General features: G+C 44.7%; 1 protein-coding gene across 2 annotated transcripts in view; it reads left to right on the forward strand.

Moving 5' to 3' along the window:
• The window catches only part of nav2a (neuron navigator 2a), a 385,063-nt gene that overhangs the window by 192,706 nt on the left and 171,389 nt on the right, over positions 1 to 20,968 (forward strand). The window contains exon 1 of one of the 2 annotated variants that reach the window (XM_078220997.1): positions 14,906 to 14,928. The exons of the other annotated variant lie outside the window; for it this stretch is intronic. Within the exon in view, the coding sequence (XP_078077123.1) occupies positions 14,921 to 14,928 (8 nt within the window). The 5' untranslated portion in view covers positions 14,906 to 14,920. Of the gene's footprint in view, positions 1 to 14,905; positions 14,929 to 20,968 lie in introns of those variants that run through there. 2 annotated transcript variants of the gene reach the window in all.

The raw sequence follows: 20,968 nt of genomic DNA on the forward strand, positions 1-20,968 counted from the left end.
GGATGCCATCATCTCACGTGAGAACACCATCCACCAGGTGTACGGTACATACACGTGCAACTCGGCCAACGTTGTCTACCTGATACGCTGCAGGAAAGGATGTCCCGAGGCATGGTACATTGGGGAGACCATGCAGATGCTACGACAATGGATGAATGAACACCGCTCGACAATCACCAGGCAGGAGTGTTCTCTTCCTGTTGGGGAACACTTCAGCGGTCACGGGCATTCGGCCTCTGATCTTCGGGTAAGCGTTCTCCAAGGCGGCCTTCACGACACATGACAACGCAGAGTCGCTGAGCAGAGACTGATAGCCAAGTTCCGCACACATGAGGATGGCCTCAACCGGGATCTTGGGTTCATGTCACACTATCTGTAACCCCCACGACTTGCCTGGGCTTGCAAAATCTCACTAACTGTCCTGGCTGGACACCACACACATCTCATTAACCTGTGCTTAACCCTCTCTCCGCTCACATTGTCTGTACATGTAAAGACTTGATTACCTGTAAAGACTCGCATTCCAACCATTATTTTGTAAATTGAGTTTGTCTTTATATGCCCTGTTTGTGAACAGAACTCCCCCTCACCTGATGAAGGGGCAGCGCTCTGAAAGCTAGTGGCTTGTGCTACCAAACAAACCTGTTGGACTTTAACCTGGTGTTGTGAGACTTCTTACTGTGTTTACCCCAGTCCAACGCCGGCATCTCCACATCATGTTCTTAAAACAATCATGGTTCTTGTCAAGTTCAGTTTCAATGAGTGTTTTATACAACTCCATCTTGACCTCCCTGCTCTTAATGCCTCGACTCTCACAGGCAAGTATCCCATATGCCTTCTCTTTCAGCTTGTCACTGGCAAATTTAACTATCTGGGAAGGATGCATTAAATTTTACTTTCAATTGGTGTGTCCTTCAAAACTCCAAACCAAGTGAGAGATTTTGAATTTGTTTTTCAGTTTTGTCCTTAGTCTCTAGAAAATACATTTCTTTTTTTTCCTCTATATCCATTCAAAAGTATTTTGGGGTCATTTGGGGCATGAAGTCCATCCACAAGCCTTTCTGCCTGGTTTTATTTAGGAGCCATGAGGTGGAGATGCTGGCGTTGGACTGGGGTGGGCACAGTAAGAAGTCTCAACATCAGGTTAAAGTCCAACAGGTTTATTTGGAATCACGAGCTTTCAGAGCATTGCTCCTTCATCAGGTGAGTCCTATTGGACTTTAACCTGGTGTTGTGAGACTTCTCACTGTGATTTTATTTAGGGCAGAGGCAGGAAGGCAAGTTGGAGCCCCCACTTGGCACCCTCATGCCCAATTAAATGCTCTCCATGCCGCCTAACTGGTTTTGGGGAAGGGCATTGAATTCTACAGAATTTCTGTAGACCAAGTGAACTTGAGGACATCTTGCATTACAGATTCAGCATCGAGACAAAGTGGTTTTAAGTTTCACACTGTCTCCAAACATGTTCATCGGCAATTCTGAACTTAAGCCGACCCGGGGCAAAATGGAGTAAGACCCTGTTTCCATGTTCGGCCTTCACTCTGGATTTGTGCCGCACTTAGGCCGAAACTGCAGCGTTGGCGTGAAATGCTGCATTTGTGAAGTGAATGCTGACCCCCGCACCCCCCCCCCCCCCTTTTACAAATGTGCCACAGCCTAACTTGCACAAATGGAATTGCTAATCCCCTCTAATACTGACGCCTGTAACTTCTCTGGTGGAATTTTCTTCAGCTAGTGGCCTGGGGAGCATTTTAAGCTGCTTGATCGCATTGCAGAGCATGGAGTGGTGCCAGTAAAATAAAGCACCAGCAGAACTAAATGCATATCAGCCCATAACCTAAATTAAAAAGGGATTTGTCATGCTGTAACGTTTATGTTGTCACATATATTCCTTTCAGCTTTCAGTACCACACTGCGGACCTGGAACTGAAGTGATGAGGCTTTTTTCTTTAAAAAAAGAAATGGTTTTGCTTAATCAGCTGGGGGCAAGAACTAGTCTTTGATCGTTACACATGTGCCTGGTCCTGTTCTCACTAGATGTGCATGTTTGTGTTTCTAATAAAGTTCACTGAACTGTTAAGCCACTTTGTGGCTCTTTACCTCCTGCTGAGTGAGATCAATTCATTCAGCAGGTCTGCCTGGAAGACTGGGATCTTCCAAGACTATATAGATTGGTTACCACACCCAGCGCTGCTTTTACAAACCCAACCCTCCGAGGACCTTCCGCTATATGCTTCAAACCACTTCCAAAAGTGCTGTAATGTCTCTAGTCATATCAGGAATCTTCAGACAAGCTCCAAACGTTGTTTCTGTGATGTTTTTGGCAATCATAGGATAGAATCATAGAATCCCTACAGTGCAGAAAGAGGCAATTTGGCCCATCGAGTCTGTACCGACAACAATCCCACCCAAGCTACATGTATTTACTCTGCTAAAAGAGGGGGAGGTGTGGCATTGTTAGTCAAGGACAGTATTACGGTGGCAGAAAGGACATTTGATGAGGACTCGGTAGTTTGGGCTGAGGTTAGAAACAGGAAAGGAGAGGTCACCCTGTTGGGAGTTTTTTATAGACCTCCGAAAAGTTCCAGAGATGTAGAGGAAAGGATTGCAAAGATGATTCTGGATAGGAGCGAAAGTAACAGTGTAGTTGTTATGAGGGACTTTAACTTTACAAATATTGACTGGAAAAGCTATAGTTCGAGTACTTTAGAGGGGTCGGTTTTTGTCCAATGTGTGCAGCAAGGCTTCCTGACGCAGTATGTAGATAGACCAACAAGAGGCGAGGCCACGTTGGATTTGGTACTGGGTAATGAACCAGGCCAGGTGTTAGATTTGGAGGTAAGTGAGCACTTTGGTGACAGTGACCACAATTCGATTACGTTTACCTTAGCAATGGAAAAGCATAGGTATATGCTGCAGGGCAAGAGTTATAGCTGGGGGAAAGGAAATTATGATGCGATTAGGCGAGATTTAGCTGGCATAGGTTGGGGAAGGAAACTGCAGGGGATGGGCACAATTGTAATGTGGAACTTGTTCAAGGAACAGCTACTACGCGTCTTTGATAAATATGTACCTGTCAGGCAGGGAGGAAGCAGACGTGTGAGGGAACCGTGGTTTACTAAGGAGATTGAATCTCTTGTGAAGAGGAAGAAGGAGACTTATGTTAAGATGAGATGTGAAGGCTCAGTTAGGGCACTGGAGAGTTACAAGTTGTCCAGGAAGGACAAAAAGAAAGAGTTAAGAAGAGCCAGGAGGGGACATGAGAAGTCTTTGGCAGGTAGGATCAAGAAAAACCCTAAAGCTTTCTATAGGTATGTCAGGAGTAAAAGAATGACTAGGGTAAGATTAGGGCCAGTCAAGGACAGTAGTGGGAAGTTGTGCGTGGAGTCTGAAGAGATAGGAGAGGCATTAAATGAATATTTTTCGTCGGTATTCACACTGGAGCGGGACAGTGTTGTTGAGGGAGTACTGAGATGCAGGCTGTTGGACTGGATGGGATTGATGTTCATAAGGAGGAGGTGTTAGCAATTCTGGAAAGGGTAAAAATAGATAAGTCCCCTGGGCCGGATGGGATTTATCCTAGGATTCTCTGGGAGGCTAGAGAGGAGATTGCAGAGCCTTTGGCTTTGATCTTTGTGTCGTCATTGTCTACAGGAACTGTGCCAGAAGACTGGAGGATAGCAAATGTTGTCCCCTTGTTCAAGAAGGGGAGTAGGGACAACCCTGGTAATTATAGACCGGTGAGCCTTACTTCTGTTGTGGGCAAAGTATTGGAAAGGATTATAAGAGATAGGATTTATAATCACCTAGAAAGGAATAATTTGATTAGGGATAGTCAGCACGGTTTTGTGAAGGGTAGGTCGTGCCTCACAAACCTTATTGAGTTCTTTGAGAAGGTGACCAAAGAGGTGGATGAGGGTAAAGCGGTTGATGTGGTGTATATGGATTTCAGCAAAGCGTTTGATAAGGTTCCCCATGGTAAGCTTTTGCAAAAAATTACAGACACATGAGATTGAGGGTGATTTAGTGGTTTGGATCAGGAATTGGCTAGCTGTAAGAAAACAAAGGGTGGCGGTTGATGGGAAATATTCACCCTGGAGTTCAGTTACTAGTGGTGTACCGCAAGGATCTGTTTTGGGGCCAGTGCTGTTTGTCATTTTTATTAATGACCTGGATGAGGGCGTGGAAGGATGGATTAGTAAATTTACGGATGACACTAAAGTCGGTGGAGTTGTAGACAGTGCGGAGGGAAGTGGCAGGTTACAGAGGGACATAGATAAGCTGCAGAGCTGGACTGAGAAGTGGCAAATGGAGTTTAATGCGGAAAAGTGTGAGGTGATTCACTTTGGAAGGAGTAACAGGAATACAGAGTACTGGGCTAATGGTAAGGTACTTGGTAGTGTGGATGAACAGAGGGATCTGGGTGTCCATGTGCATAGATCCCTGAAAGTTGGCACCCAGGTTGATAGGGTTGTTAAGGCGTACGGTGTGTTAGCTTTTATTGGTAGAGGGATTGAGTTTCGGAGCCAGGAGGTCATGCTGCAACTGTACAAAACTCTGGTGCGGCCGCATTTGGAGTATTGCGTACAGTTCTGGTCGCCGCATTATAGGAAAGATGTGGAAGTGTTGGAAAGGGTGCAGAGGAGATTTACCAGGATGTTGCCTGGTATGGTGGGAAAATCGTATGAGGAAAGGCTGAGGGGCTTGAGGTTGTTTTCGTTAGAGAGAAGAAGGCTAAGAGGTGACTAAATAGAGCGTACAAGATGATCAGAGGATTAGATAGGGTGGATAGTGAGAGTCTTTTTCCTCTGATGGTGATGGCTAGCACGAGGGGACATAGCTTTGAATTGAGGGGTGAGAGATATAGGACAGATGTTAGAGGTAGGTTCTTTACTCAGAGAGTAGTAAGGGCATGGAATGCCCTGCCTGCAGCAGTAGTGGACTCGTCAACATTAAGAGCATTCAAATGGTCATTGGATAAACATATGGATGATATTGGAATAGTGTAGATTAGTGGGGCTTTAGATTGGTTCCACTGGTCGGTGCAACATCGAGGGCCGAAGGGCCTGTACTGCGCTGTTATGTTCTATGCTATTCTCCCTGACACTGAGGGGCAATTGAACGCGGCCAATCAACCTAACCTGCACCTCTTTGGTTTGTGGGAGGAACCCAGAGCAGCCGGAGGAAACCCATGCAGACACGGGGAGAATGTGCAAAGTTCCCATCTTCGAGGCCAGAATTCAACCCGGGTCCCTGATGCTGTGAAGCAGTGGCTGATCACTGTGCCACCGTGCCTGCCGCCCATAAATATCCACTCAAAATGAGTGGCATGGTGGCACAGTGGTTAGCACTGCTGCTTCGCAGCGCCAGGGACTCGGGTTCAATTCCGGCACCGGATCACTGTCTGTGTGGAGTTTGCACGTTCTCCTCGTGTCTGCGTGGGTTTCCTCCCACACTCCAAAGATGTGTGGGTTAGGTTGATTGGCCATGCTGAATTGAACCTAATGTAATGGGGATTAGCAGAGTAAATACGTGGGATTACAGGAATAGGACCTGGGTGGGATTGGTGCAGACTTGATGGGCCGAATGGCCACCTCCTGAGCTATAGGGATTCTATGAAAACTTGGAAAAGGGATGCAGAGGCAAGAAACAAATCGGACCTCGTGAAACTACAGGAAAATTTGTGCCATTGCTGAGAGCTCCTGTTTCCACCTCCATAACATTGTCCAACTTCACCCGGTCTCAGTTCATCCACTGCTGAAACCCTCATTCATGCCTCTTGTTACCTCCCTAGAATTGACTATTCCAACACATTGCTGGCTGCTCTGCCACCATCTACCATCCAAAGCTCTGCTGCTCATGTCTAACTTGCATAAAGTCCCATTCCGTTGTCTGGGCCCCTCTAACGCTCGCCTCCTTGCAGAGTCTGCATGTTCTCCCCCATGTCTGCGTGGGTTTCCTCCAGGTGCTCCGGTTTCCTCCCAGAGTCCAAAAGACATGCTGGTTAGGTGCATTGGCCATGGTAAATTTTCCCTCAGTGTACCCGAACAGGCGGCGGCGGAGTGTGGCGACTCGGGGATTTTCACAGTAACTTCATTGCAGTGTTAATGTAGCCTACTTGTGACACTAATAAATAAACATTAAACTTTGCATCCCTAATTTTAATCACTCCACAATTGGTGGCAGAACCTTCAGTTGCCTGGCACCCAGGCACCAGAATTCACTGGACGGGTTGCTAACCCAGGTGGGCCTGTCCTCATTTTGCATGATTGACGAAGAGTCCAGACCAATACAAATATGGGCTGTGCAGGGATTCCATTTTGACAAGTGAAGTGAATTATTGACTTTGACATCATTAAATGGTTATAACAAGTTCTTTCTGAGATCTGTATTGTCTATGTCTCAATATTTATTTGGATAAGATTAAGAGGTGTGAAGTGTTTGAAGCCTCTTATTGATGTGTTAATGGTCTGTCTGAATTACACTTTTTTGTTGGGTTTTAGGCACAGCAATTGTTTCAAAGAATATTTCTGAATGAGACTTTCTTTCTCAGCATTGACATTGTTATTATATGACTCATTGGTCGTGTACATGTTTATACAGGGTGAATGAGCTTAGAAAGGAATGAGTTAGCATTGAGTTGCATGGAGAGTGAATTGACATGGTGCCCATGGGGAAAGACTGGGAGACATATGTTGGCATGGGGTATATGAGGGGCCCTGGGGATTGGATGAGCGGGTGTGACGAATAGAGGGATAACTGCATTTTATGACAACCAGTCAGAAATAACCAGCCCAACTTGGCAAGCCCAGCGCTCTTAGCCCCCTCGGACCTGCTTCCAGGGTGGGAGGTCCTGACACCATCCTGAACCCCTGGTGCATGTTTCAAGACCCCTTCACCGAGGTGGGTCTGGCGAGTTAGGATATTCCCCGAGTCGGGCTCTCCACCTTGGTAGCGTAAATCCAGTGCAATGATTACACGAATGAGTAAAGATGCAGATAATATGAACAAATAGTTATGTTCATGCACACTCGTTACAAAACCAATTTCCTTCACAATTGCTTTCTGTCTGTAGATTGCTTCTAGTGAGTGTTACAGTTACAGTGTGCACTCACTAGCAGTGCAACTCTGCCTAATCATTAGTGTGCCTCTGCAATGCAGACTGTTCCTTTTAGCTTTCCAAATTGGTCAGTCAGGATTCTAATTGAAGAAGCCAGGGGTTTCCTTTTGTCTTTTTCAGTCAGTTGCAATATTATTCAAAGCAGAGCTCCCAGGACACAATTTGTACGCTCTTCCAAATTTCCTTTTCATGTAACGTTTGCTGGCACCTTTCCTTCAGTTTAAGAATGTCCTCCCAGGCCTTTATGTCCTTGGCTGCCTTCAGGGAGACTGTCTCCATGGTGTGGCTTCACACTGTGCTCTATGGCTGGCAATGGCAGTTCCCAGTTGCTGCCAAGCCTTCCTTTCCAATTTTCAGCGACACCACGCAACCTCTGCTGAGCCCATGTCAGATGAGGAGCTTTGGAAAACAGCCATTATAGAATCGTACAGTGTAGAAAAGGCCCTTTGGCCCATCGAGTCTACACCGACAATAACTACCACTAAAGGAACGCTAATCCCATTTTCCTGCAATTGTCCCACATCCTTGAATGTTACGATATTTCAAGTGCTCATCCAAAGATATTTTCATAGAAATCATAGAAACCCTACAGTGCAGAAGGAGGCCATTCGGCCCATCGAGTCTACACCGACCACAATCCCACCCAGGCCCTACCCCCACATATTTTACCCACTAATCCCTCTAACCTACACATCCCAGGACTCTAAGGGGCAATTTTTTAACCTGGCCAATCAACCTAACCCGCACATCTTTGGACTGTGGGAGGAAACCGGAGCACCCGGAGGAAACCCACGCAGACACGAGGAGAATGTGCAAACTCCACACAGACAGTGACCCGAGCCGGGAATCGAACCCGGGACCCTGGAGCTGTGAAGCAGCAGTGCTAACCACTGTGCTACCGTGCCGCCCAACCACTGTGCTACCGTGCCGCCCAGGTTGTAAGGTCTCCACCCTCCACTACCTTCCCAGGCAGCGCATCCCAGATTCCCACCACCCTCTGAGTGAAAAGGTTTTTCTCAAATCCCCCTTGAAGCCCCTGCCCCCTCATTTTCTTCTGTGTAACACTGAGGGCCTGGTCTTAACTTTGTGCAATGAATTGAGTTTTGAGTGACTTTAAATCGGGCTCTCAGGAGTGTCGATGCTCTGGTGACGCTGAAGAGCTGCACCTGTGTTCAAGCTGTGTAGATCGGTAGCCATGCTGTACCCTTGGGTGCAGGCCGTGAACCGGGGGAAGTAATGCATTGGTGCAGTCGTGCAAAATATTTAGATGGACAACCCACTGAACAAAAAGAACTACAGACAAAATTACATTTTAACGGGGGCTTTGAACATCACCAGTGCTTCAGGGGAGAATGTGAGTTTTAAAATTCTACAAAGCAGATTTTGGATGAAAGATTACACAAAAAAATTTGTTTGAAGTAAGGGGTTCAGTTTGAAGTGGTGTTGAGTCAAACATGGGCAGTGTCAGTATGCTAACTTCAGATAGTAAGCTTTTTGCAGTAAATTATCTTCAGAAGGTTCCCCAAGGAGTTGTTTGTGATTATCACTTTGTGCTTTTCTGTCAGAGTTCATTACTTGCTACCAGATTCTGGGTATTTTTTCACACATTTAACTCCATTAGCATAATATTCAGACCTTACAAGTTGCCGTTACCCTCCAGCTTCTCTGCAGTGCTACCAAGACGGAATTAATTTTATGGTTGAGGAGCAGGTTAATGGAAACATTGGAAATTCACAGCTGGGCTCTCTTATTAAGCCAACGACAGAAGCCCTTCCTTTCCTACCAATAACTTTCTTTGTGGTTAGCGTGTTGGTTCTTGGCTGAACTTCGCAGGATAGAGATACACGCTGATTTAATGACTATCACTGTTTTACTCACTATTTGTCGAATGTTGCTTTGAACCTTAGGAATCGTCAGTGAGTTAACTAAAAATCTTCTTGCTTTTCGAGTCTCAAATACATTGCGCAGAATTTAATTGCTGAAATTAAACGGTTTTGAAAGCACTGCAAGTAATTCAGAGGGAGGGGAAAAGAATGGGCTCAATATACAAGTATGCGTGTACTGGGTTGGTCCAGTTTGACACTGCCAAAAATAAATGTTATAGTCGTAGATAGGGAATAGTCCAGTCAAAGACTGTTTCAGATATATTCCTAATTGCTTCAAATGAATGTTAAAAATTGTACCATCTGAATAGCTTGCCAACACAAATGCTGACTAGGTTCTTGCATAAATGATCACTTGACTGAGGAATGGGCTTCTTGAGCTTGCTCCTCCTTCATTTTGATCATGGTTGATCTCTATTTTAACTCAATTTATTTATCTTGATTTCAGTTCTTTTAAAAGCCTTTCTGAGCAAGCCATATATCTATCTCAGGTTTGAAATTTTCAATTGTCTTAGCCTCAGCAGTTTTTTGGGGCAAGAAAGTTTAAGTTTTCCACTAGATGGTGGAATTTGAATTCAGTAAAAAAAAATATCTGGAATTAAGAACCTACTGATGACTATGATATGATCGTCGGGAAAAACCCATCTGGTTCACTAATGTCTTTTAGGAAAAGGACGGCATGGTGGCACAGTGGTTAGCACTGCTGCCTCGCAGCTCCAGGGACCCGGTTCGATTCCTGGCTTGGGACACTGTCTGTGTGGAGTTGGCATGTTCTCGCCTTGGCTTTCTCTGGGTGCTCCGGTTTCCTTCCATAGTCCAAAGTTGTGTGGGTTAGGTGCATTGGCCATGTTAAATTTCCTTAGTGTCCTGGGATGTGTAGGTTAAAGGGAATAGTGAGGTAAATATGTGGAGAATATTACAGAAATAAAGTTTAGATGGGATTGTTGTCGGTGTAGACTCGATGGGCCGAATGGCTTCCTTCTCCACTGTAGGGTTTCTATGATCTGCCGACCTTACTTGGTCCAACCTACATGTGACTCCAGAGCCACAGCAATGTGGTTGACCCTCAACTGCCCTTGGGCAACTAAGGATGGGCAATAAATGCTGACCAGCCAGCGATGCCCATGTCCCATGAATAAAAAAAAACTAAACATGTGAATAAGTATTTCCGACCATCACCCTTGAATTGCCTAACTATTTTTAATGTTATAGCCCTTGTTTTGAATTACCACCACCTCCCCATCCCCTGAGGAAGTAATTTCTCTCTATCCTATCCTATTCAATCATTTAATTATCTCAGACATCTCAATTAGATTATCCCTGTTTCTATACTCAAGGGAATGCAAACCAGTCCTCATAATTTTGCTCTTTTAGCCCAGATATCTTTCTGGCAAATCTGAACTACACCTTTTCCACCAATATTTCCTTCTTGAAGGTCAGGAAGAATTGAATGCAGTACTCCATATATGGTTTAATCAGAACTTTATGCATCAACAGCTTGTCTTCCACCCCTTTTGTATTCCAACATTTTTGCTATAGGGGCTAACTTGTCATTAGCATTTTAAATTTTTTTTGTACCTGCCCACTAACCCTCAGCTGATACACAGAGCTTTGGTCTCAGGGAATCGAGGGATATGGGGAGCAGGCTAGAAAGTGGAACTGAGGATGAAGATCAGCCATGATCATATTGAATGACGGAGCAGACTCAAGAGGCCTTATGGTCCACTCATGATCTGTGTTCTGTGCATCGACCCCTCAGTCACTCCACTGCTGCATAGTTCCTAGCTTGTCACCAGTCAGTAAATGCTGCAATCTTTCCTACCACTGTGTAGTTACACCTTCCTATCAATAGTGCCACTGTAGCACCTCAGCATTTTGTTTCCTTGCTGCAGCCTGCACTGCAGAAGCCTATTTTGCTCCAGCTAACCACATTCCAACTTCCAAAACCCATCTGGTTCACTAATGTCCTTTTAGGGAAGGAAATCTGCTGCCCTTACCTGGTCTGGCCTACATGTAACTCAGCAATCATTTAATTCAACTCCGCAATCACTCAGCCACAGCAATGTGGTTGACCCTCAACTGCCCTCGGGCAACTAGGAATGGATAATAAATGCCGGGCTGGCATGGTGGCAGTGATTAGCGCTGCTGCCTCTCAGCGCCAGGGACCCGGGTTTGATTCCCGGCTTGGGTCACTGTCTGTGCGGAGTCTGCACGTTCTCCCCGTGTCTGCTAAATTCTCCCTCGGTGTACCCAAACAGGCGCTGGAGTGTAGCGACTAGGGGATTTTCACAGTAACTTCATTGCAGTGTTAATGTAAGCCTGCTTGTGGCAATAATAAACTTTTAAAAAATATTGACATTAAGCTACAAACAATAATGCAATGTCAATAGATTATACAAAGAGAGCAGAATGCTGTACAAAAGGGTGACTGAATGCTGTCTCCTCCAGTTTAGGGGAGATGGTGGCTGTAGTGGTTGTCACTTGTCTCGTAATCCAGAGGCCCAGGCTAGTGCTCTTGGGGACATTGGGTTCAAATCCCACCACATCAACTGGTAGAACTTCAACCGCACTAGTAAATAACTAAAAATCTGGAATTGTCAACGTTCTCAGTAATGGTGACCATGAATCCATCATTTATGGCAGAAAAACCTATCTAGTTCACTCATCCTTGTTAGGAATGGGAATCTGCTGTCCTTGCCCAGTCTGGTTTACACGTGACTCCAAACCCACAGCAATCTGGTTAACTCTGAAATGCTGACTGAAATGGCTTAGCAAGCCACTCGCATGTTAAGGGCAATTAAAGATGGGCAACAAATGCTAGCCTTGTAAGTGACACTCCAATCCCATGAAATAATTTTTAAAAATCACCAGTTCTCCTGTAATCCTGCCATACCTGAGGCTGGAATTCCCAATCCTCCAGGATTTCGATATTCACTTGCGCAGCCGTACCCTCCCGGGCTATAGGTCAAATGCCGGAAAATAGGATTAGTACAGTCAGATCTTTGTTGACCAGCATGGATAAGATAGCCCAAATAGCCTCCTTCTGTGCTGTAAAGGGATTGTGCTGGAAACGTCAGGAATTGGAAGATTAATCTCCTGGATGCTGCTGTGAGTCAGAAACCCATGAGTAAAATTATAGCCAAGTTAAAATAATTACCCTTCAACTGTTTGAACTTAGTGCTTCTCTGTTGGAAAGGGGGAAATGGTTATTTGACTGGGTGGAGCAGTGGGAGGTTGAGCAATGAGGACTCCAGGAATACAACCAACCGGAGTTAACTCCCATCTGAAATTCACAGGAGATTGTCACTTCCTGTGCAGAACAACACAGGAGGTGAACTGGTGTTCATGAATAGAGCCTGTGACAAAGCAGAGTGGACAGCTTGGGCCCACTGGCATGTTTCTGTGGTGCCTATTCAATGTAATTATCTATTTTCACAGTAACATCATTGCAGTGTTAATGTAAGCCTACTTGTGACACTAATAAGCTTTTTTCCAATTTTTTAAAATGAGATCCAGTTTGGTCAGCTTGTTCTCATCAAAATTAGAATACAATGACTGTGGAGCAAAGAATTTATAGAATAATAGAATGACTACATTTGCAGAAGAGGACTTTCAGCCCATCGAGTGTGTACTGACTATGAGAAAGTATCATATCGAAGGCCCTATCCTCGTAACCCCATACATTTCCCATGGTTAATCCACCTAACCTACACATCTTTGGACGCTAAGGGGCAATTTAGCATGGCCAATCCACCTAAACTGAAAGTAAAGTTTAAATTTGCAAGTTTATTTATTAGTCATAAGTAAGGCCTACATTAACACTGCAATGAAGTTACTGTGAAATTCCCCTAGTTTCCACAGTCCGGCGCCTGTTCAGGTCAATGCACCTAACCAGCAGTCTTTCGGAATGTGGGAGGAAACCGAAGCATCCGGAGAAAACCCACGCAGACATGGGGAGAATGTGCAAACTCCACACAGACAGTGACCCAAGCCAGGAATCAAACCCGGGTCCCTGGCGCTGTGAAGCAGCAATGCTAACCACTGTGCTACCATGCTGCCTACCCTTTAACCTGCACATTTTTGGACTGTGGAAGGAAACCAGAGTCCTGGAGGGAACCCACACTCGCCTGATAAATGAAAAATTCAGGCCTCAGACTTGAGCGCAAAAAAAATGATGTTCCAGTGCAGTATTGAGGGAGCACTACATTGTCGAAGGCGCCATCTTTCAGATGAGACGTCACACCGAGGCCCCACCACTTGTGTGGATGTAAAAGGTTTTTATAAAAGCACTGTTTAGAATACCACTTCCCAATGGCCTCGTGGTATTATCGCTAGACTATTAATCCAGAAACTCAGCTAATGTTCTGGGGACCCGAGTTCGAATCCCACCGTGAATTCAATAAAAAATATCTGGAATTAAGTATCTACTGATAACCATGAAACCATTGTCAGAAACACCCATCTGGTTCATTGGCACAGTGGTTAGCACTGCTGCCTCACAGCGTCAGGGACCCAGGTTTGATTCCCGGCTTGGGTCACTGTCTGTGTGGTGTTTGTACATTCTCCCTGTGTCTGCTTGGGTTTCCTCTGGGTGCTCTGGTTTCCTCCCATGGTCTAAAAGATATGCAGGTTAGATGAATTGGCCATACTAAATTCCCCCTCAGTGTTCCCGAATAGGCGCTGGAATGTGGCGACTAGGGGATTTTCACAGTAACTTCATTGCAGTGTTAATGTAAGCCTACTTGTGCCTAATAAATAAATAAACTTTAATGTTCTTTTAGGGAAGGAAATCTACCGTCCATACCCGTTCTGGCCTACATGTGACTCCAGAGCCGCAGCAATATGGTTGACTCTCAACTGCCCTTCAAGGGCAACTGGGGATGGGCAATAAATGCTGGCCAGCCAGTGACACCCATGTCCCACAAATGAATAAAACAAATAGGGAATTAAGCCCAGTATCCAGGCCAATATTTATAACTCAATCAAGATTTAAAAAACAGATGATTTGGTCATTATCACTTTACTGTTTGTGGATCTTTGCTGCTGTGTTTCTTACATGGCACCAGTGATTACACATCAAAAGTATTTCAGTGGCTGTAAAACACTTTTGAGACATCCGGTGATTGTGTAAAGTGCTATATAAATGCAAGTCTTTATCTTTTCCTTGCATGTTATTTACCAATCTGGCTCCCTGAGATCACATACTGTAATATATATACTTACCCCCTAAGCACTGAATTGTCAGTGATGGAATGCTGAGAACCATTCTGTCAAAACCAAGACTATTTTTTTGTAAGATCACTTCCAGAGATTGGGGGCTGTGGGAAGGGGTGGGGGGCATTATACTTTGATAAAAGTTACCATTAATGGAATCTTTAGAAACATTCCATATGATGATGTGAACTCATTGAATGTAAAACTCATCCAAGAGTATCATTCCAACGCATCACCACCTTCGACTTCTATAACATGGGAGTCCTTGTACAAATATTATTTTGATCTCGGGACACTTCATGGGGAAAGTAGTTTTGTGTTCGGCAGGATTCAAGTCGATTTGAATGAACAGGAAATCCAGGACTCACTGGGTTAACAATCCTCATTTCAATCTCATAACATTTTGGAATTCCACAGTTGTTTTTGTAATAGTGTAGACAAATACAGAGGGGAACTTTGCACTCCTGATTGACTTGTATTGCTTCATGGATATTATGGAGTGGTGCCTGGGAACTGATTCCCGCTGCTGGCTGGAGCAGATCGCAGGAGTGGCTTTGTTAGGCATTGTTTGTTGTGTACAGTGCCTGAGGGCTTGCTCACTGGGCAGGGTTACGCATTGCTTCTCACTCGAAACAAATGAACAGAAAGGAGCCTTTCTTGAACAAAGCTGTCTGATCTAGCTGCACTGAATTGATGGGATGTTATGCATGAGTACGTAAGCCTTTCAACTGGGAAGCCACCGGACTGGGTGTCTAGTAACATTAGGCAGCTCCCGAGGGGTGAATGCGCAAGGTTCTGTGTGTTAGACCACAGCTGAAGACTGGACCAGATGTTTTGGTGAGAGGAAAGAGGAAGGGCTCTTTATGACAGTTTTTTTTTTGGTTAAATATGTCAGGACAACGTGCAGAATCTGCTTGCATTGCATTAGCCAAGTAGTGACTTATTGCTTTGGAAAGGATAGGGGCTGGTGGGACTTGGGAGCGAGAACAGCACAGGGACTTTGTGTTTGGCATTCTCTAAGAGTCAGGAAATGAGCAGGGAGGAAGATCTGGTGTGACGGTGCCAGTGTTTGCAGCGAGTAACTCAGAAACAGCATGCTGAAAACTCAAGATACAAAGATCCTCCAACCTGCTCCTGGTGTTGCGTGTGCTAACTATTTGACTGCACACTTGCGAAAAGAGAGTCGGAGGTAAGGGAACATTTGTTGTTGCTTTTATTCCTGCTAATGTACTTGATCGTTTGAATTGAAAGAAATGCCTGAGTGTTTCTCTTCACTTTATAAACTATTCGATGTATGTGCACTATCAGTTTGAGTAGCAACAAATGATTACCGACTCTTTGTTAATCTGGGAAACTGGATTTACAGCTCCTAGAAGAGCCTGTTAGTTGTGTCCGACAGAGAAATTATTCTACAGCATTACTTTGTAGTATGCTTCAAGCAATAGCAAATAATAAAGCTCCTGTTCCAGGCTGCCAATGAATAATAGTGTAATATGTGCTGTCATCATTGTTGTTACAACATCAATCACTCCTGTCTTTACATACAAGCTGTAATGGTAATCTCTTGCGGTTAAATTCCTCTGTTGACCATTAACCAGGTTAGATTTTAAACTTCAAAGTTGATTGAGTTGTCGCTATCCATCTTGATTTGCATGCTGTACAGTGCCTGAAAATATTTTCATGACAGCAGCTCGATCACATCACAAAAATGTTCCTGGATATTTGTTAGCCAAAAGTGTTGTTTTTTTTTGACCAAACAGGGATCAGATTTAAAACATTTTAACTATGATACTAAACACCAGTTTAGTGATACGCCACGGTGGCACAGTGGTTAGCACCGCTTCCTCACAGCGCCAGGGACCCGGATTCAATTCCGGCCTCGGGTCACTGTCAGTGTGGAGCCTGCACGTTCTCCCCGTGTCTGTGTGGGTTTCCTGCCGGTGCTCCGGTTTCCTCCCACACTCCAAAGATGTGCGAGTTAGGTTGGTTGATCATGATAAATTGCCCCTTAGAATCAGGGGGTTAGCAGGGTAAATAAGTGGGGTTATGGGGATAGGGCTTGGGTGGGATTGTTGTCAGTGCAGACTCGATGGGCTGATGGCCTCCTGCTGCACTGCAGGGATTTTATAACTCTTGTAAACCCTTTTTCAGTAGCATGTTCTTGTGGAACTTTGATAAAAGAGATGATAAACCAGGTTAGACTGAGAACCACCTGACCGGATTATTTTAACATGGGACTGCTTGTATTTCAGGAAAATGGATTATTTACATTTTCAACAGGAGTTGAAAAAAGCCACTAATGTTACATGTAGGAGATGTGATCAATGATTGAGCAAATACATCATGAAGCCTGGGAAGGTGTGACCCTGAGTGCATTACCAGTGATGGCTTAAACATTAAGATAGTAATGACTATCACGGTAGCAGAGAAAAAAAAAAACCAATTTAGCAAGCTTCCAGAGCTTGATCCAATTAACCTAATATTTACTTTAACCACTCTGCAATTTCCAAACTTCACCCCATTTTAATCTATTGGCCATGATGGAAGTCTTGGTCCAAGTAGGGTGACACAGTGGCACACAGTCCCTCACAGCGCCAGGGACTCGGGTTTGATTCCAGCCTTGGGTGACTTTGTGGAGTTTGCATGTTCTCCCTGTGTCTGCATGGGTTTCCTCCGGGTGCTCCAGTTTCCCCTCACACTGCGAAGATGTGCAGATTAGGTGGATCGGCTGTGCTAAATTGCCCCTTAGTGCCCCAATATGTGCAGGTTAGATGGGTTAGCCATGGTGAATGTGTGGGGTTACACATCCCACATGCGGGGGAGAGGGCCTGGGTAAGACACTTTGTCAGAGCATCAGTGCTGACTCAATGGGCCGAATGGCCTCCTTCTGCACTGTAGGGATTCTGTGATTCAATTGCAGGAAAGGTAGAGGTGGGCACTTGGATGGAGGCTAAACAGGAGGATGCCTCCAAACTGGTTTGCCTTAGCTTTCAATGCCATGCTGATAAATCCTGACTTTGCCGTCTCCTGTGTTTTCCTTTCTGGCTAAAGACTAGTTTAGGTTGTGACTCAGTTGAGTAAGATTAGTGACAGCCCTGCTGAGATGAGAAAATGATCTGTTGAGAATCAAAGGCTGAGTGTTTCTTTCTTGCACTCTCTGTAGTGCAGCATGTCACAAGCCCCTCAAGTCGTGGATGTTGCCTTTATAGTTTAAAGGTATGCTGATAGTTTAGGCGGGATTCTGACTTGGAGGCGTTCAGTCATAATCCCACGGATGGTAGCTTCGCACCATTGGCTCCTCAGCCAAGCACATACACCAAATGTCCGAACCTGCGGTTCCTCTCGTACTGAGCAGGATTACTATTGCAACAACATTTTGTAATCATCAGTAGGGTAAAACTAACCTGTCTCACGTTCCCTATTAGTGGGTGAACAATCCAATGCTTGGTGAATTCTGCTTCATAATGATAGTCTGAGGATGAGTCCTTAACTGCCACTAACATTATTTTTCATTCAATTTTCTTGTCAGAATAGCATTATTGCAGTCAAAGAGTAAAGATAGTATTATAGGATTTACTTTTCACATTCAATTTACAATGCTCTCAAAAATACCAAAAATACTTTGGATAGTACTGAATGACTTATTCTGGCTAGGATTTTGCACTGTCATTTGGCAATGACACAAAGGGTAACCTTCGGTTAAAGGCAGGTCTCTGAACCTTATTTAAGTATTGATACTCAGCAGATCTTTAGTACAAAAATAGCTTCTGTGTATTCTGTGACTCATCAAATCTAGCTTCACGAAATACTTTGGGAAGGACATACGGAGAAGGACTGCAGCATTTTTTACATGCCGAAATATCAGTAACTCCTAATCATTGACTAGATCACTAACTGGTACTCTCTAATAGATGATTCTTTACCAGATTGGTTCCAGGGAGGAGGGGACTTCAGCTACAAGGTTAGGTTGGAGAAACTGAAGTTGTTCTCTTTGGGGCAAAGGAGATTGAGAGGAAATTTTATGGCGGTGTTCTAGATTATGAGAGGTTTAGATAGACTCGGCAAAGAAAAGGTGTTTCCATGAGGTGATGGTGCAAGGATTAATGCTGTTCTGTAGAAGTTTGATACAACTGAATGGCTTGGCAGGCCAAAGCAGAGGGTCTTTAAGAGTCAACCAAATTACTGTAGGTCTGGAGTCACATCTAGGCCAGACTGGGTAAGGAAAGCAATATTGTTCAATGACGGTGTACCCAGTGGGTTTACAACAGTCGTCAATGGTTTTGTGGTCACCATTATTGAGACTAGTTTTTAATTCCAGATTTATTAATTGAATTTAAATTCCACCAGTTGCTATGGTGGGGTTCACACCTGTGTCCCCAGAGCATTAGCCTGGACCTTGGGACTATGCCATTGCTTCCCCCTTGTGGTATATTGTGGCTTATACAATTCAGAATTACCTTTTGCATTCACTTAACAAACCAATCACCATCTGCTGTGACCAACTCGGACATGCAAAAGCAAATCCCCTATTGCACAGGTTTCAGCTTCTTGCTATGTCCTGTAGCTCAGCACTCTGCCTCTGCACAATTATCCCAATATAGTGCACCTTTGCTCTCTTTCTTCCACCTTTTATGGTGATCAAGGCCTATGTTGAATGAGGGCAGCACGGTGGCACAGTGGTTAGCACTGCTGCCTCACTGCACTAGGGACCAGGGTTTAATTCTGACCTTGGGTGACTGTCTGTGTGGAGTTCGCACGTTCTCCCCATGTCTGCGTGGGTTTCCTCCAGATGCCCCGGTTTCCTCCCACAGTCCAAAGATGTGCGGGTTAGGTGGATTGGCCATGCTAAATTACCCCTTGGTGTCCAAAGATATGTAGGTTAGATGGGGTAGCCATGGTAAATGTGTGGGTTTACGGGGCGGGCCTGGGCCTGTTCTTTTGAGAGTCAGTGCAGACTTGATGGACTGAATGCCCTCCTCTGCACTGTTGAGTTCCTATGATTCTATGAATTACTATCATTGTGTTCAACAGATAACTTATAGCTTTGCTGGGTGTGTGGCTCATTTTGTATGAGACTTTAAACCAGATCTATCTTGCCAGTTCTGGTGGTTCAAATGGATCTTAAAAGATGCAGTGACGTTTTTTGAACAAATATTCTGGTGTCCTGATCAAGACATTACCTTCATCAAATTTCAGCCACAAAATAATCTTGTTCTGTTTGTGAGACTTTCCTGTTTGCAAAATCAACAATGCAAATTTATTCATGATGTTACCTTTTAACGTAATAAAACTTTCCAATGTGCTACATGTCTTATGAAACAGTTTAAAGTTTAAAGTTTTTTAAAGTTTATTTATTAGTGTCATAAATAGGCTTACATTAGCACTGCAATGAAGTTACTATGAAAATCCCCATGTTGCCACACTCCAGCACCTGTTTGGCTACACTGAAGGAGAATTTAGCATGGCCAATGCACTTAACTAGCACATCTTTTGGATTGTGGGAGGAAACTGGAGCACCCGGAGGAAACCCACGCAGACACAAGGAGAACGTGCAAACTCTACACAGACAGTGACCCAAGCAGGGAATCGAACTCGGGTCCCTGGCGTTGTGAGGCAACAGTGCTAACCACTGTGCCATACTTGTTGACACATTTGACAGAGAGCCACCTTAGACAGATATTGGGGCAGGTGACCAAAAGGTTGGTCAAAGAGAGAGGTTTGAAGGAGTGATTTAAAGGAGGAAAGTGAGCTGGAGAAGTGTAGGGAGGAATTCCGGAGCTTGGGGCCTGGGCAACTGAAGGCACAGCCGCCCCGCAGTGGAGCAATTAAAATTGGAGATGCTGCAAAGTCAGAGGAGTGCCGATATTTCGTGGGGTTGTGAAGCTGGACGAAATAATTTGAATAGAATCCCTACAGCGCAGAAGCGGGCCATTCGGCCCATCAAGTCTGCACCGACTCTCTGATAGAGCATCTTACCCAGATGCTATCCTCAAGTGTTTATCTGGCAAATCCCCCGACCCTGCACATCACCACCCAAGGCCGGAAGTGAACCTGGGTCCCTGGAGCTGTGAGGCAGCACTGCTAACCACTGTGCCACCATGCCAAGATTACAGAGTTGGGGAGAGGCCAGGCCATGGAAGGACTTTAAAATAAGGATGAGAGTTTTAAAATCAACGTGTTGCTTAACCAGGAGCCAGAACAGGCTAGCGAATATGGGGATGATGGGGCAGGTTAGGACAAGGCAGCAGAGTTTTGATATTTGAATGGCCTCAGGTTTATGGATGGTAGAATGTTGGAGGCTGGCCAGGAATGTATTGGATTAGTCAAATCGCTGCCACACTTCCCTACATTAAAACAGTAATTCCAGTTCATAGTCACTGTGCGGGAAATGTTTTGAGAGTGTTTCTGAAAGGTGCAATAAAGCTTCGTGTGACGCAAGTCTCCACTTACATGAAACAAAATGTACTTCAGTCCTGTTCTCTATTCTGCTATTCAAAAACAAAAATTTGGTGCATAAACTCCCCTTTTGAGAACACAAGAAATAGCAGCGGGAGTAGTCCATGTTAGAATGCAACCAATGATAACATTGGATCTGTTGTTGTTTGACCAATCGTAACAAGCTAAGGGTCAGTAAACTATGTAACCAATGACAAAATGGTGTGGTGACTAGCTGACTCAGTATAAATAAGAACCGGGTTGGGAATTGTTGGAGTTTGGAATGGCCGAGGGTGAGGCCTCAAGTGTTGGAGGA

This window comes from Mustelus asterias, chromosome 9, assembly GCF_964213995.1.
Source record: "Mustelus asterias chromosome 9, sMusAst1.hap1.1, whole genome shotgun sequence".
NCBI lineage: Eukaryota > Metazoa > Chordata > Chondrichthyes > Carcharhiniformes > Triakidae > Mustelus > Mustelus asterias.